At 37.3% G+C, this 16452-nt stretch overlaps 1 protein-coding gene across 1 annotated transcript in view; it reads right to left on the minus strand.

The window, feature by feature from the left end:
- Positions 1-590: 590 nt before the first annotated feature.
- The window catches only part of LOC136029245 (malate dehydrogenase, cytoplasmic-like), a 37344-nt gene continuing 21482 nt past the window's right edge, over positions 591-16452 (minus strand). The window contains exons 3-7 of the mRNA XM_065707476.1: positions 11326-11462; positions 9543-9704; positions 6875-7163; positions 3843-3952; positions 591-795 (exon numbers count right to left, since the gene is read on the minus strand). Coding sequence (XP_065563548.1) covers positions 691-795; positions 3843-3952; positions 6875-7163; positions 9543-9704; positions 11326-11462 — 803 coding nt within the window. The 3' untranslated portion in view covers positions 591-690. The remainder of the gene's footprint in view (positions 796-3842; positions 3953-6874; positions 7164-9542; positions 9705-11325; positions 11463-16452) is intronic.

The raw sequence follows: 16452 nt of genomic DNA on the forward strand, positions 1-16452 counted from the left end.
CAGTGTGAATTATTCTTTAGAGATTTTTAGAATTCGAAATAATCACCAGTATTTAGGATAAACTTCAACAAACGTCAGATGCTCTAACCTTAATAAGTACCTGTTGTGTTGCTTTTTTTTTGTAATATCCTTCTTTAAGTCTAGATTATTCCGGATACGCTTCCGTATAATCTCATTGCCGCAATCAATTTTCGGACTCTGTTATGGGTAACACTGTGAATGTTTTTTCGTAATTAAGGAGCTGAAATTTACCTACCCGAAAAGTGGTACATTACCAATGAGAAGGATTAAATAACTTGAATGTAAAAACTTGGAAGCAGCTATGGACTTGCAACTCTGTTGTAAAAATGTTGGGTAGATGGCCACTCCCTTTCAGACAATGAGAGAATACACACAGAAGAAGTGGGATTCACTCAGGGGAAGTGGCGACAAAAAGCAAATTTTTAACCCATCAGATTCCTCAAAATAATTCGCATCTACTCCCTTGCCCAGAAAAGACTGGACCTATATGTGCCTATGCATACAGTTCTTGTTGACACCAGTAAAATGTCGAAGTATATCCTTTCAATAGCTATTGTAAAAATTCAGTATATGCAACACAATAACTAGCTTTTAATCATGGAGATTTTAAGAATTATAACAAGTTTATCACAAAAAATCAGCTACATTCAATTAAACCAAAGAGCAAGCTTACAGCTTTCCTTCACAAACAGCCATTGCTTCATCACGCTCTTCGAGCAATTCCTTAGCGGTCAATTCCAGCTTGGACCGTACCTGATCACCAACAGTCAATCCCTGGAAACAGTTACATGTTTTAAAAAAGAAAAGTACAATAATGGGCTGTTCATCACTTTTCTAAAATCATCATAGCCAAAACGAAAGCGGATATCTGAGACCAGTTAATTTAAAGGAGGGTCAAAGTAAGTTTATTGTTGCATAATTGCTGAAATTTCATGAGGAAAAATCTGCATTTAAATTATAGTGACAGTCTTAATTGTGTCAAAAAATTAAGAGAGAAACAAGAGCTAAGAGCTCATCTGGCACTTATGACGAGGCAAGAAGAGCCAAGAGCTCATGTGGTATGAGCTCTAACGAAATTCTAAGAATCAATAGATTAACTTAAAAGGAAAATCAGAGGCTTATTGCCGGTCAGGATTTAAAATAAGAGCTCTGAGTCACAATGTCCTTCTAAATATCAAAATTAATTAAGATCCGATCACCCACTCGTAAGTTATAAATACTTAGTTTTTTGTAATTTATCCTCTCTCTTTAGCCCCCCAGATGGTCGAATCTGGGAAAACGACTCTATCAAGTCAATTTGTGCAGTTCCCTGACACGCATACCAATTTTCATCGTCCTAGCACGCCCAGAAATATCAAACTCGCCAAATCACTGAACCCCTCCCCCCAACTCCCCCAAAGAGATCTATCCACCAAGCTTCATCCCGATTCCTCCACTCCAAGTGTTTTCCAAGATTTCCCTCTCCAAACTCCCCCCAGTGTCAAAAGATCTGGTCGGGATTTGAAATAAGAGCTCTGAGACATGAATTCCTTCTAAATATCAAATTTCATTAAGATCTGATCATCTATTCGTAAGATAAAAATATCCCAATTTTTACGTTTTCCAAGAATTCCGGTTTCCCCCTCCAACTCCCCCCAATGTCACAGGATCTGGTCAGAATTTAAAATTAGAGCTTTAAAGCTCTATCCTTCTAAAAATCCTTTAAAGCTCTTATCCTTCTAAATATCAAATTTCATTAAGACCTGGTCATCCTTTCGTAAGTTACAAATACCTCAATTTTCAAAATTACCCCCCCCCCATCTCCACCAAAGAGAGATGATCCGGTCCGGTTATGTCAGTAACGTATCTTAAACAGGTTTTCATTCTTCCCATCCAGTTTCATCCTGATCTCTCCGCTTTAAGTATTTTCTAAGATTTCCGCCCCCCCCCCCAATGACGCTTGATCCGGTTGAGATTTAAAATAAGAGATCTGAGTTACGAGGTCCTTCTAAATATGAAGTTTCATGAAGATCCGATCCCTCCTTCGTAAGTTGAAAATACGTCATTTTTTCTAATTTTTCAGAATTAACCCCCCCCCCCCCCAATAGAGCGGATCCGTTCCAATTATGTATATGACGTATCTAAGACTTCTGCTTACTTTTCTCACCAAGTTTCATCCCGATCCCTCCACTCTAAGTGTTTTCCAAAATTTTAGGTTTCCCCCTCCCAATCCCCCCTAATGTCACCAGATCCGGTCGGGATTTAAAATAAGAGCTCTGAGACACGATATCCTTCTAAATATCAAATTTCATTGAGATTCGATCACCCTTTCGTAAGTTAAAAATACCTAATTTTTTCTACTTTTTCAGAATTTCCAAACAGCGAATTTCATTAAGATCTGATCAACCGTTCGTAAGTTAAAAATACTTAATTTTTTCTATATTCTTCGAATTAACGGGCCCACCACTCCCGTCCAGATGGTCAAATCGGGAAAACGACTATTTCTAATTCAATCTGGTCTGGGCCCTGATACGCCTGCCAAATTTCATCGTCCTAGCTTACCTGGAAGTGCCTAAAGTAGCAAAACCGGGACCGACATAATTTGCGATTGCTATATGTCACTTGGTTAATACCAAGTGCCATAAAAACGGGTATAATTCAATAGAGCAGTGAACATAATTTTCTTCCAATGTTTTATTTAAATTATACCCATTTTTTCTCTTAAATTTTGTAAATGGGACAGCAGTATTGTCTAAGAAATTAATTAGCTGAATAATATGGCTCCAATCTGGCACACAATTCACTCAGTAGTCTATGGCACAGGCACTGAACATTTTTTCAGCTGCAATCATGGACGATCTCCTACCTCCTGTGGCTTCAAAGAATTCAAACTTTAGTGGATAAAAGTAGTGCTTCTGGGTCTAATTGCTGACAGTTGAGACAGCTGAAAAAGGCCATTAGAGAGTTTAAAGATTTAAAATCTCATATACATGTTTCCCACGAGTACTCTTCGTTGCTTGTGAAATGCACGGACTGAATAATTTGTTGGCTCAACTGATAGGGTCATCCCTCCTTCTATCTTCATCTAGAAAGTCTTACAGTATTCCTAAGTTTTATCCAGAGTCGGCCTAACCCGCAGTTTCAAAAAGAATAAACAAAATTAACAACTCAAAATAGAATCGTAGGAGACAGAGTTGGTAACCTCTTCCTCAGCCTAACCTCTTTAGGGTACAATATAGGATTCAAATACAAAATTATATTGACTTTAAAGCACGGAAATATGATTCCTTCTTTTAAGTTCATAGCTTTATATCTGAGGACAAAACACGATTTACAAATGAATTTGATCTCCCTTTAACATTACGTCACTGAAACACGGCTAAACCGAACTGGCTACACCTAAAAAAGGGTTCATTTGCGATTCGGTATTATATCCCACAAGATGAATATCAATCAACGAAATTGTATTTATAAGGCGGTATTTAAACGATTTAAATCATATGTTTTAACCTTACAGCATATGCGGGTCTGGCCACGCAAGCAAGACGACTGAAGATATTTTTAAGGTGCTTGCGGTTTTCCTCATATTATCCAATAATTTGGGTAGAATTCAGAATAAAAAAAAAAAAAATAAATGGGGAAATCACCACTTTCTAACCAAAATGAAAATCATGGAGTGGCTCCCTTTTAAGCATCCTAGAGGTTGATGACACCAAAGTTTTTCAAATTTATGGTGATTTATCCACAACCGAAATAGTTCAATAGCCTGTGTAAAAAAAAGTAGTATTTATTTGTAAGCTTCTATTTTTACTCGCCCAGATACTAGGTTATTATCTACCAACCTGAACAATAGTCCACTGTCCGCCACTAGTAGTGACAGGGAAACTGAAAATGACCCCTTTTGGAGCTCCATAGCTTCCATCGGAAATAACAGCCATTGACACAAAAGAACCTAAATGAGAAAAGGGACATAAGAAAGTTGAAAATTGTGAATAATAACATCTAAGATTAAATTTAGTCGCGTAAATAAACATTTCCAGCATGTTACTTCATATGAAAAAAGTTCAAAGTTTCATCAGTAAACAGAAAACAATTCACGTTGCTTATGTGAGAGCAGTCGTTCTTGAAAAATAAAGAAAAAAGTCGAAAATTAGTACAATTAGTAGAGCCTCTTACATATTTGACAATCGCTGCGTCTTCATGTCGCTCCTTTTTTGTTTTTATGGCACTTGGTATTAATCAAGTGACACATAGCGACCGCAAATTCTGTCGGTCCCGGTTTTGCTACTTTAGGCACTTCCAGGTAAGCTAGGACGGTAAAATTTGGCATGTAAATAAGGGGCCGGACCAAATTAAATTAGAAATAGTCGTTTCCCCGATTTGACCATCTGGGGGGGGGAAGTGGGGGGCCGGTTAATTCGAAAAAAATGAAGTATTTTTAACTTACGAACGGGTGATGGGATCTTAATGAAATTTGATGTTTAGAAGGAAATCGTGTCTCAGAGCTCTTTTTTAAATCCCGACCAGATCCGGTGACATTGGGGGGAGTTGGAAGGGGGGAACCTGAAATCTTGGAAAACGCTTAGAGTGGAGGGATCGGGATGAAACTTGGTGGAAAAAATAAGCATAAGTCCTAGATACGTGATTGACATAACCGGACCTGATCCGCTCTCTGTGGTGGAGTTGGGGGGGGGGGATTAATTCGGAAAAATTAGAAGAAATGAGGTATTTGTAACTTACGAACGGGTGATCAGATCTTAATGAAATTTGATAATTAGAAGGATCTTGTTCTTTAGAGCTCAAATTTTAAATTCCGACCAGATCTGGTAACATTGGGTGAGTTGGAGGGGGAAACCGGAATTCTTGGAAAACGTGAAAATTTGAGGTATCTTTATCTTACGAATGGGTGATCGGATCTTAATGAAACTGGATATATAGAAGGATCTTATGTCTCAGATGCTCCATTTTCAATTCGAATCGGATCCAGGGACATAGGGGGTTGGAGGGGGAAACGGAAATCTTGGAAAACGCTTAGAGTGGAGAGATCGGGATGAAACTTGATGGGAAGAATAAGCACAAGTTATAGATATGTGATTGACATAATTGGAACAGATCTGTTCCCTTTGAAGGATCTGAGGGGTGTTAATTTGGGAAAATTATAAAAATTGAGGAATTTTTAACTTAAGAACGGGTGACCGGATCTTAGTGAAATTTGATATTTAGAAGGACCTAGTGACTCAAAGCTTTTATTTTAAATTCCGACCGGCATTAAGCTTCCGATTTTCCTTTTAAATCAATCTATTGGTTCTTAGAATTTTGCTAGAGCTCATACCATATGAGCTCTTGGGTCTTGGCTCGTCCGGCCTCGTTACAAGTGCCATATGAGCTCTTAGCTCTTGTTGTTTTTAAATTTACTCTTTTGTTCGTTCTTAATATCACATTTATTGTTACTTAAAATCTGAAGGAGGGAGACTGAACATATCAGAAGTGAAATAGTAATATTTGATATTTCTATAAGAGTATTTTGAGAACAAGAGGGCTAACCTTAAGCGTATTCTCTTTACGCAATAGAATAGTATTATCCCAATTATTCGGGATTGTTGGCGTGCATGTAGAATTTAGTTTTAACTCCGAATTGGAACCTAAAATGCACATTTGTGAAATGGTCAACTTTCAGGACTTCATTTTTTTCCTGCCCAACACTTTCATATAAACCTAGGTAAAAACTACAAGAGATTATCCTCCACCCACCCAACAAGGGGGGGGGGGGGTCCCTGAATCTCGCATAACGTGGAACATCTCAAGGAAACTTGAAAATTTGGGAAAAATAAATGCCCTCTTTCAGGCTCTCTATTCAGGTTAAATATCCAGTGCCACTCTCCTGACAATTTGTATGAAACTACGCAATTATGTAAAGAAGCAGACTGAGATTCAAACATAAAACCAGTCAAATCGCAAATAATTGCATAATTCACAAGAATTAGAAAAACCGATAGTTTTCACAAATACCGATGATACTGACAAAAATCCGCCGGTCTTCCTTTAGGTACGACGGGATTTCTTGAATGACTTTCGTTCTAGAAAAACCTAAGGTTTTTGTTTTCCCTCTGGCATACAAAGGATTATCTTTATGGAAGAATGCACATAATTATACTGTTTTGAACTGAGGGAAACATATAGAACTAAGGGAAATACAGAGAAATATATAGTTTTGAACTGAAGGGAGTTTACACAGATGATTTTTAACTGAGGTGAATGTAAAAAAATTGCTGTTTCGGATTTCAAAATGGCCGTCAAAGGCGCTTTTTTGCTGCATAGTCTCCTATGCTAATTAAAGCACTAGAGCTTAAAATTCCTGTTGAAATAAGCCTCCTAAGGATATTATAGCCACCGCCTCGGTACAAAAAAAAATAACAAGAGCCAAGAGCTCATATGACACTTGTGACGAGGTCGGAACCTAAATTCGACTCGGTACTAGAGTTATAGATTTCATCGTCCTAGCACGTCAAGAAGCACCGAACTCGCCAAAGCATTAGAAATTCCTAATAGAAGAAATTCCATTAGAAAATCCCCCAAAGAGATCGGATTCGGCTTGCTTATGTCAATCGTGTATCTATAACCTGTGCTTATTCTCGAACTAGCCAAAGCACTAGAAATCCTCCCAACTCCCCCAAAGACAGCGGATCCGGTCCGGTTATGCCAATCACGTATCTAGAACTTGTGCTAATCTTCCCATCAAGTTTCATGCCGATCTCTCCACTCAAAGCATTTTCATAGAGTGGTTGTAGACCTACGATAACAACTTAGGATGTTATATTAAAATTTAGTGGGCAAAGTTCTGCAACTTATAATAAACTTCAGAATATGAACTTACCAGACTGCGTGCCTTGCCACCAGTCTCTCATATGGTCACATGCAGCTTTGGCCGCGCTCATAGCTGATGAGAGTTTGCGAGCAGCAATGACAGCAGCACCTCGTTTTTGAACCAACGGAACAAATTCGTTATTCACCCAATTATTGTCCAAATCTGGAAGAGCTCGTTTTGATTCTCCGTTCTTAGTATAACTAGCATTGGCGACGTCGGGAACTTGGGTCGCCGAATGATTGCCCCAAATAATTACATTACGAACATCTATAACTCCAACGCCCAATTTCGCAGCAACCTGAAAATTCGAAAAGCTTTTGACTTTCATCGACATATGACTTGCAGTTAAATCTTTTCGTGAGAACTATATTTCCGAAGAGCTTTGAAAACAAGAAAGCAGCGTGTTTAAGCCCCAAATTTTCCTCGGGGTTACTAAAAATATGTTAGCTATGACAAGATTTATTTCGTATTAGTTAATAAATGCAACTAGTGAGCGAAAGTAGCCTCCATAACTATTAGCTTCGAAAGTAAAGGACTCTGGGATGACATAAGCTGAACTTATTAAAAAAAACAGCTATTTAGCTTTAATCGGATCTTGAAAGTCAGCCTTTTCCATTATTTTCCAACATTTTTGTCTTCACGCCCCCCCCACAAAAAATAGAGCCAACTACCTCAAACCCTCTCATATATATATATATATATATATATATATATATATATATATATATATATATATATATATATATATATATATTAAAATAAGTTGTTTGTTTGTGTGTCTGTCGACTGACGTCATTATAAGGATTGAGCTGTATGTCGTCATGAAGTTGTTTGTCGACTGACCTCATGTTTGTCAACTGATGAAATTACAGACCGGGACACCGGGAATATAAACGACGACCGGGACACCGGGAATATAAACGACGACCGGGACACTCAAAGAGAAATTACAGACTGGGACACCGGGACACAAATCACGACCGGGACACAGGGAATATAAATGACGACCGGGACACAACTACAACGGGGACGCCGGGAGCACAGGGATATATAAATGACGACCGGGACATAGGGAATGTTCGAAGAGAAATTACAGACCGGGACACAAATGACGACAGGGACACAACTACAACGGGGACGCCGGGGGGCACAGGGGGTTATATAAATGACGACGGGGACACAGGGAATGTTCGATTAGCAATCACCATCAACAAAGCTCAAGGGCAATCATTAGAATAATGAGGTATAGATCTGAATACGGATTGTTTTTCTCATGGACAATTATATGTTGCATGTTCAAGAGTCAGTAAACCTGACAATCTATTTATATGCACAGACAATGGGACAGCGAAGAATGTTGTATATTCGCAAGTTTTACGTAGTTAAAAACACACATATATATATATATATATATATATATATATATATATATATATATATATATATATATATATATATATATATATATATATATATATTTATATCTCTCTATTCACAGGTGGGACACAGGGACACAACTACAATGGCGCGTAACGACTTACGCGCGCCGGGGAGCTTGGTGGGGGGCGCGAAGCGCCTCGCACCAACTAGGTGTTGGGGTGGCGCTCAATTTTGTAGCAACGTAAGGTTTTTTTTTTTAACTTGAGAGTTGAAATTTACAGATTAAAAAATTCAGCGTTTAATCGAAGCGAGGAAACAAAGCCAACGTGTTGCTCTCGTAACACTTAACTCGGTGAAGCAGAACAAAGGTTGCCGCAACACCTCACATTGCCCATGCAACGTAGATCTAGTTTTAGCTAGCTAGTTTTGTAGATAGCTCTTGCGTAATCTGGTAAGCAACAATTTTTGATCGTTTGAAGTTTCAACTCTACTCTTAACTTCCTTAAGAGGAACCATACTTTTTTTAAATTAATACATTCAGAATCGAAAAGAGGAGGGTCTCTCAAACTCCCTAAGCAAGGGGAGCTTAAACTCAGCATACAATGGTTTGTAACTACACCTCTGAAATAACAAGTACAGGCTACAAAGGCACTGTCACAATCAGATTTGTTTCATAACAAAAGGTACTAGAACTAAATTTTTTTCCTTTTTTAACTGTTTCTTGCGCAAATTTCTACAACCCATTTAATACGCGGTGTGTCGAGAAGAAAAAGAAGGAAATATGAAAGTGCAGTCCCCTAGCAATAGATGATTTTCGCCAGTTTTGGGCCTAGAAACGCACACTTAAGGGTTTTTGATATACGACAAACTCAATAACTAAATTTTTTCACTGGTCTGATAACCTCTTGGTTTTTTTCTGCCCCTATTAGACAATTAAAAAAAAAAATTCTTCTATAAAAAATTTAACTGTAAAGCTTACGGTAACCAATGTTACTTTTTCTCATTTGGAACTGCACTGCAAAATTTTCTCTCAACACATTCACAAATTTTAAATTTGCTTACTATGGTGTATATACTGTTAGGTTAGTTACTGCTGCAATCATGATTGGATTCAGAAGCTTTGAAATTTGCATGGGCTAAGTAATGCGTGGTTTGAATTTATTACCTTTTGACAGCCCTTCTTGTCTTAAATTTTGTGGATTGAGTCCATGTGTTCCAATCTGTTAAAATTATATATGGTTGTTTAGTTTCAAATTAGGCTTTTGTTTAGCTTTATCAAGATATAAAAGCAGCTCACCTGATATTGTGCTCTGTTTTGATCCAAGCGAGTCATGGCTGTGAAATTTTCTTTTGGTATTGATGGGGCATAATGAGAGCATACCAAAGCGTTTGTGTTGGCAGGATTTCCCACAACTAACACCTTCACAGATTTTTTCGCGTATTTATCAAGGGCTTCTCCCTGGAAAATGTACGTATTAAATAGAGAACAATTTGTTAAATCTCAACGATATTTTGAATAAAAGAAGGAGAGAACAATTTGTTAAATCTCAACGATATTTTGAATAAAAGAAGGAGAGAACAAGACAGAGGCATGGATTATACTACATAATAAATCAGTCATTTTGACATTGAAAACATCAATAAATTTCAATTCAATAGACTATCAACTATCCAGGTGCCACTGGGCCGACTTGCAGCACAACTGTCGCCCTTATTGAAAGTTTAAAGAGTGTTAACCGATACACTCTGTGTACATTTATGATCTGAGAAGAAATGAGAGAGGACATTTTATATATCATTTTCCGAGAATAATTTAAACTATAATTTTAAGCATCTCGTGACTCTCCTCTCCCATTTTCACTCGGTAACAGTACTGGTTTAAGTTCCAATGGAATGAGTCTCAAGAACTTCCTGGACCAGGCTAGAATTCCACTGTCTGATGCAGAGTCTCTTTCTTCTGACTGCCCCATGTGGAGAACGCTGACGACGCTCTCAACGCCGCCCCGGCAAGAGGATTAATTAAGTGAGTAATAGTTATACATCCCAGTGAGCCATTTCAATATCTAAATATACAAATATCTAAAAAAAAACTCAAATATGATTTTAGGTTGTCTCCAAGTCCAGGTTTCTATTTCACAGCGTCCAAGTTACAAAGGACTTCGTAAAAGACTCATGTTGAGTATAGAGCGAGAAAATTCCGTAAAAAAAAACAAACGAAAAAAACAACAAATCAACATATCTTTCGGATATACATAAAATATGTTTTTAACTCCAAAAAACTGAAACTGTAGCGTTTAAGGCATTGACCGCCCCTCGCTCTCTCATGGAAGGCTTGAAGGTATTTAATGTCTCGCGATGAGCCTTTTAGGCATATTTCCTAAAATGTTCATTATATCTATCCTTCAAGTTCTATCATGAAAAAGAGAGGCCAACATCAAAATAGACCCGCGTCAAAAAATTTCAGAGATTAAAATTGTTTGGGTATACATGGCGATTAAGGAGCGAGTTGAACCCCCTCCCTGGGTACAAATTAACTATAAAAAACTTTTTTTTCAATTTAGTTTCAGAACCAGCTCCTAGAAATTTGGTTATGTGGATAGATGTCTAGCGAAGATACTGCAATTAAAAATCCTGGTTTTATGAAACGATTCAAGAAAAAAAGACGATAATTTCGAAACTATTCAACTTTCAAATCAGTAAAACATCTATGCTTTTACAGATATGAAAACTAAAAAGGGTATCAAATTAAAGTATTCTTCTGCTCAAACATAAAAAAATAACAGTAATATTAGCATCAAATAGAATATATTTATATATGCCCTAAGACAATTTATTACGACGCTTGTTTACTCTCTCCAATTTTATAATGCAGTAAAAGAAGAAGAAGAAAGTTTTCAACGGTCGTAATCTCAGAAAATTTTAAACTTCGTTGACAAACACAATTTTTTTTTCCACCAAAGCCATCATACTCATCACGACCCCATTAAAAATAATTGTTTTATTAATAACAATAAAAAACACTTTAACATTATGACACTAGAAGCTTACAAGAAAAATGTGATGGTTGATATTTTACTAACCTGATCTTTGAAGATTTTAACATTGGCAGCAAGCAAGTCTTTCCTTTCCATCCCTTCTCTTCTTGGCATGGCCCCAACTAAAAACGCAGCGTCAACATCTTTAAACGCCATATCTACACTATCAGTTGGAATTACTTCTGAAATAGAATTGTTTACGTTAAACAGGCGAAAGCAGCAAACTAGCCAATTTTTGAGAAAGAATCTTCACGGAGATAAATTCTCCGTGAAGAAACTACAGTTTCACAGAGAAAATTTTTCTTCAGTGGGGGGGTGGGGGTAGAGAGTGATAGAAAAAAAGGCGAACTAAGTTTAAATATATCAAATTATTGAGAAAAATATAGATTTTTGGCATGGGCCAGGTTCCTGCAAATACGATAGCAAGTTACTTAGAATGATAGTACTTATTAGACTAATAGATAGAACAGATCAAACTTTCAGAAAAAGACTGTGTTGTCATGGTTGCAGTGGTAGTTGCAACGTAGTAAAAATCGAACAACAGCCCATAGTAACAAAAAGTTAAAAACTACGTTAGCCTGAAACCCCTCAAAAACGGCGTCAGATTAAAATGAAAAGTGTATCATTGAAATCAGCATAGTCAAAAACTACATACAGGGAAATACAGCCCCTCACACTGAACAACCTAGAAGATCACTTTTTTTCATGGGTAGCACTGACCTGTCTCCAATTTTGTTTTCTTTTTTTACAGGGCTAGCGGTTGAGCACAACATCATAGCGAGATGCTTAATGTCTGATTTAAGATCTATTTCTCACAACTAAGTGCTTTTTATAAATTCCATCACCTGCAGGTGCCATATGGCACTAAAATGACACTTGGTACCATTTTTCAAGGGATGTGGCTAGCGGGCTACCAAAACATCGTAGACAGATGTTTAATAGCTCATATAAAAGCTATTTCTCATACCTATATTTCTACCATACATTCGAGCATCTGCAAGTGCCAAATGACACTAAAGATAGCAGCATTAGGGTCAAGTCTCAAGTGGAAAAGCTGGGACTATTGTGCCACCAGAACTTCTTAGAGAGATTTTTTGATGGCTCATTTGAAAACTATTGCTCATATCTACGTACTTTTTACCAGTTCTTCCACCCCTAAGTGCTATATAGCACTAAGACGACACTTTTGGTGCCACTTCTTAATTGGAAAAGCTTGGAAGTATAAAACGGTACCATTATAAAATTATGGCCCAAAACCCTTAGCTGGAGGTTTATAAGAACCCCTCCCGTATACTCCCCTCCCATCCCCTTAGTAAGTCTCGTTAGTCCGTTGAGAGAATTCACTATGAACCCTTTTACACGGTCAGCCCGTGTTGAGGCTCGCAAAATGATTTTTAACATATCGAATGTTCTTAAGAGGAAAAAATTCATAGAATAGCAAATAATTGAATCTCGAATTTTCAAATGACTATTCCTTAATGTACCTCCTCCCTTCCTCCTGTTTGCAATAGTCAAGCTTAACCAAATATAGTTTAATTCTCTCCCTCTTAATAATAGAAACTTTAATTAACTCTATGTTTTATAATAGCCGACTGCAAATGCATTCTCTGAGTAAGGTCCAATAACTATGCGTTTGGTGATTATATAATCATCTATAGTCCCCGGGAAAAGGGCTGTAAGTTACACACGTACTTATGTATTATACCGCCAACACTCGAGAAGAGAAGCTAGGGTAATCGTAATGAAATATACCTAAGTATGATGAAAATATAATATCTTAGAAACAAATTTGGGCAATATATTCGCACATTAGGGGGGATGAGGGTAACGTATAGCGGATCTGCATAAAAAATGTGTATGATGCAATCATTCTGCATAATATGAAGTGAGAATTGTTTTCTAGTTTCACACCGTTCAAATACTTTACTCCCACCCCCTCCTAATGTGCAAATACATGGCCAAAATTAAGTTTCCCATCTATTCTGTCACTTGTTGCTGTCTTTTCTCACGCAAAGCTGAAAGAAAATAATGAAAGAAATCGGTTTCACAGTGCGTTAATGAATGAAGAACTTGAGTGTTGGCGGTATAATACATAACTATTATTACACAATTATGATCCTATAACAAGAGCTAAGAACTCATATGGCACTTGTGACGAGGTCAGAAGAGCCAAGAGCTCATATGGGGATGACCTCTAGCGAAATTCTAAGAATCAATAGATTGATTTAAAAGGAAAATCAGAGGCTTAATGCCGGTTGGGATTTAACATAAGAGCTCTGAGACACTAGGTCCTTCTAAATATACAAATTCATTAAGATCCAATGACTCACTCGTTAGTTAAAAATATCTCCTTTTTTCTAATTTTTCCTCTCCTTTCAACCCCACCAGATGGTCGAATCGGGGAAAACAACTTTATCAAGTCAATTTGTGCAGGTCCCCTGACACTATTTGAAAAGAATCTTCGACAGAAAGTAAAGAGCAACATAAAACTCAAAACTGAACAGAAATTATTCTGTATATAAAGGGTTTCCCCCTCTTGGATGCAGCTATAGCGTAAACAGCAGGGTACTGAAGAGAGGGCAATCCAACATATGCGGAATAATTTTCGCTCCTCAAAATCACGCTCTTTGCGCTAATGTTTGGATTTTATCCCAATTTGCCACAATTGTTTACACGTTGCATTAAAAGCATTAAGTAAAGTTTAATTAAGTAACGTTAGCAGAAGAACATTAAGAACTAAATAACAATTTAGCATGAAGGGGGCGAACTCCCTTATATACGTAATGAATTTATACGAATATAGAAGTTCGTTACGCAAGTTAATTCGTAAGTTACGTATATTTATTACTAATAAAAACGGTCGCAAATAAAACTGAAAGTTCTAGTGTCCTTTTAAGTAATCAAACTAATTGGAGGACAACTAGGCCCCTCCCCAGCACCTTTTCCCTCAAAATCGTCATCAAAATTTTGAGAAAACCATTTAGCAATAAAAAAGCGTATTAATATTCAAATTTCGTTTTAACTATTCATATACGATGAGTCAAAATCAAAACCTAAATTAATTCAAAAGCGTAATAATTTCTGTTCGTTAAAAGTTTAAATGTCACTCGTTATTTTCAGCTAAAAACAAGAGCTAAGAGCTCATCTGGCACTTGTGAAGAGGTGGGAAGAGCCAAGAGCTCAAATGGAAGCTCTGGCAAAATGCTAAGAATCAATAGATTGCTTTAAAAGGAAAATCAGAAGCTTAATGCCGATCGGGATCTAAAATAAGTGCTCCGAGTCACGAGGTCCTTCTAAATATCAAAATTCATTAAGATCCGATCACCCATTCGTAAGTTAAAAATACCTCATTTTTTCTAATTTTTCCTCTCCCTTCAGCCCCCCAGATGTTCGAATCGGGAAAGACGACTTTATCAAGTCATTGTGCAGCTCCCTGACACGCCAACCAATTTTCATCGTCCTAGCACATCCAGAAGCACCAAACTCGCCAAAGCACTGAACAACACCCCCTAACCCCCCCCAAAGAGAACATATGCAGTCAGGTTACGTCAATCACATATCCACGACATTTATAAGTGTTTTCCAAAATTTCCGGTTTCCTCCTCCAACTCCCTCTAGTGTCAAAAGATCTGGTCGGGATTCGAAATAAGAGCTCAGAGACATGAGTTACTTAAAATATCTCAGTTTTTCTAATTTTTCCAAATTAACAACCACCAGCTCCCCTAAAGAGAACGAATCCATTCCAATTATGTCAATCACATATCTATAACTTGTGCTTATTCTTCCCATCAAGCTTCATCCTGATCTCTCCACTCAAGCGTTTTCCAAGATTTCCGGTTTCGCCCTCCAGCTCCCCTTAATGTCACCAGATCTGGTCTGGATTTAAAATGAGAGTTCTAAAGCACAAAGCCCTTCTAAAGATCAAACTTAATTAAGATCTGATCACCCGTTCGTAAGTTAAAAATAACTCATTTTTCTATTTTTTTAATTACCCCCCCCCAACTCCCCCTAAGAGAGCGGATCCGTTTCGGTTATGTCAATCACGTATCTAGGAGTTTTGCTTATTTTTCCAACCAAGTTTCATCCCGATCCCTCCACTCTAAGCGTTTTCTAAGAATTTAGGTCCCCCAAATCCCCCCAATGTTACCGGATCCGGTCGAGATTTAACATAAGAATTTTGAGACACGATATCCTTCCAAATATCGAATTTCATGAAGATCCGATCACTCTTTCGTAAGTTAACAATACCTCATTTTTTCTAGTTTTTCAGAATTACCCCCCCCCCCCCCACTCCCCAAAGAGAGCGGATCCGTTCCGGTTATGTCAATCACGTATCTAGGACTCGTGATTATTTTTCCCACCAAGTTTCATCCCGATCCCTCCACTCTAAGAGGTATTAACGAGGGGACAAACCCCCTCATATACATAATAATAATATAAGAATATAAGTTTGTTACGTAAGTTAATTCTTAAGTTACGTATATTTTTTACTAATAAAAATGTCCGTTAAAGATTAAAAGTTCTAGTTGCGTTTTTAAGTAACCCACAAATCGGAGGGCAGCTAGGCCTCCTTCCCCACCCCTTATTTCTCAAAATCGTCTGATCAAAACTAAGAGAAAGCCATTTAGCCAAAAAAAGAATTAATATGCAAATTTCATTTTAATAATTTGTCTGGAGAGCCAAAATCAAATATGCATTAATTCAAAAACGTTCAGAAATTAAATAAAAAAAACTAGTTTTTTTAACTGAAAGTAAGAAGCGACATTAAAACTTAAAACGAAAAGAAATTACTCCGTATATGAAATGGGTTTTCCCCTCCGCAATCCCTCGCTCTTTACGCTAAAGTTTGACTGTTTGCCTCAATTCTACTTTTTAAAACAATTAAAAACTTCAGCGTAAAGAGAGAGCTATTGCGGAGGGGAAAACCCCCTCCGCAATTTTCTGTTCGAAGTAATTTCTGTTCGTTTTAAGTTTTAATGTCGCTCCTTACTTTCAGTTAAAAAAAAACTAGTTTTTTTAAATTTAATTTAATACAGAATCAAGCCAGTTTGTTGGCATCACATGACGGAGATTCAGTAGTCAATGCAAGGCAAGCATCGTCAGCTGCTGCATCTGTAACGGCTTTCCAGTTGTGGAAGTTTTGTAATATTAAATAAAAAAAACAAGTTTTTT

This window comes from Artemia franciscana, chromosome 7 (assembly GCF_032884065.1).
Source record: "Artemia franciscana chromosome 7, ASM3288406v1, whole genome shotgun sequence".
NCBI lineage: Eukaryota > Metazoa > Arthropoda > Branchiopoda > Anostraca > Artemiidae > Artemia > Artemia franciscana.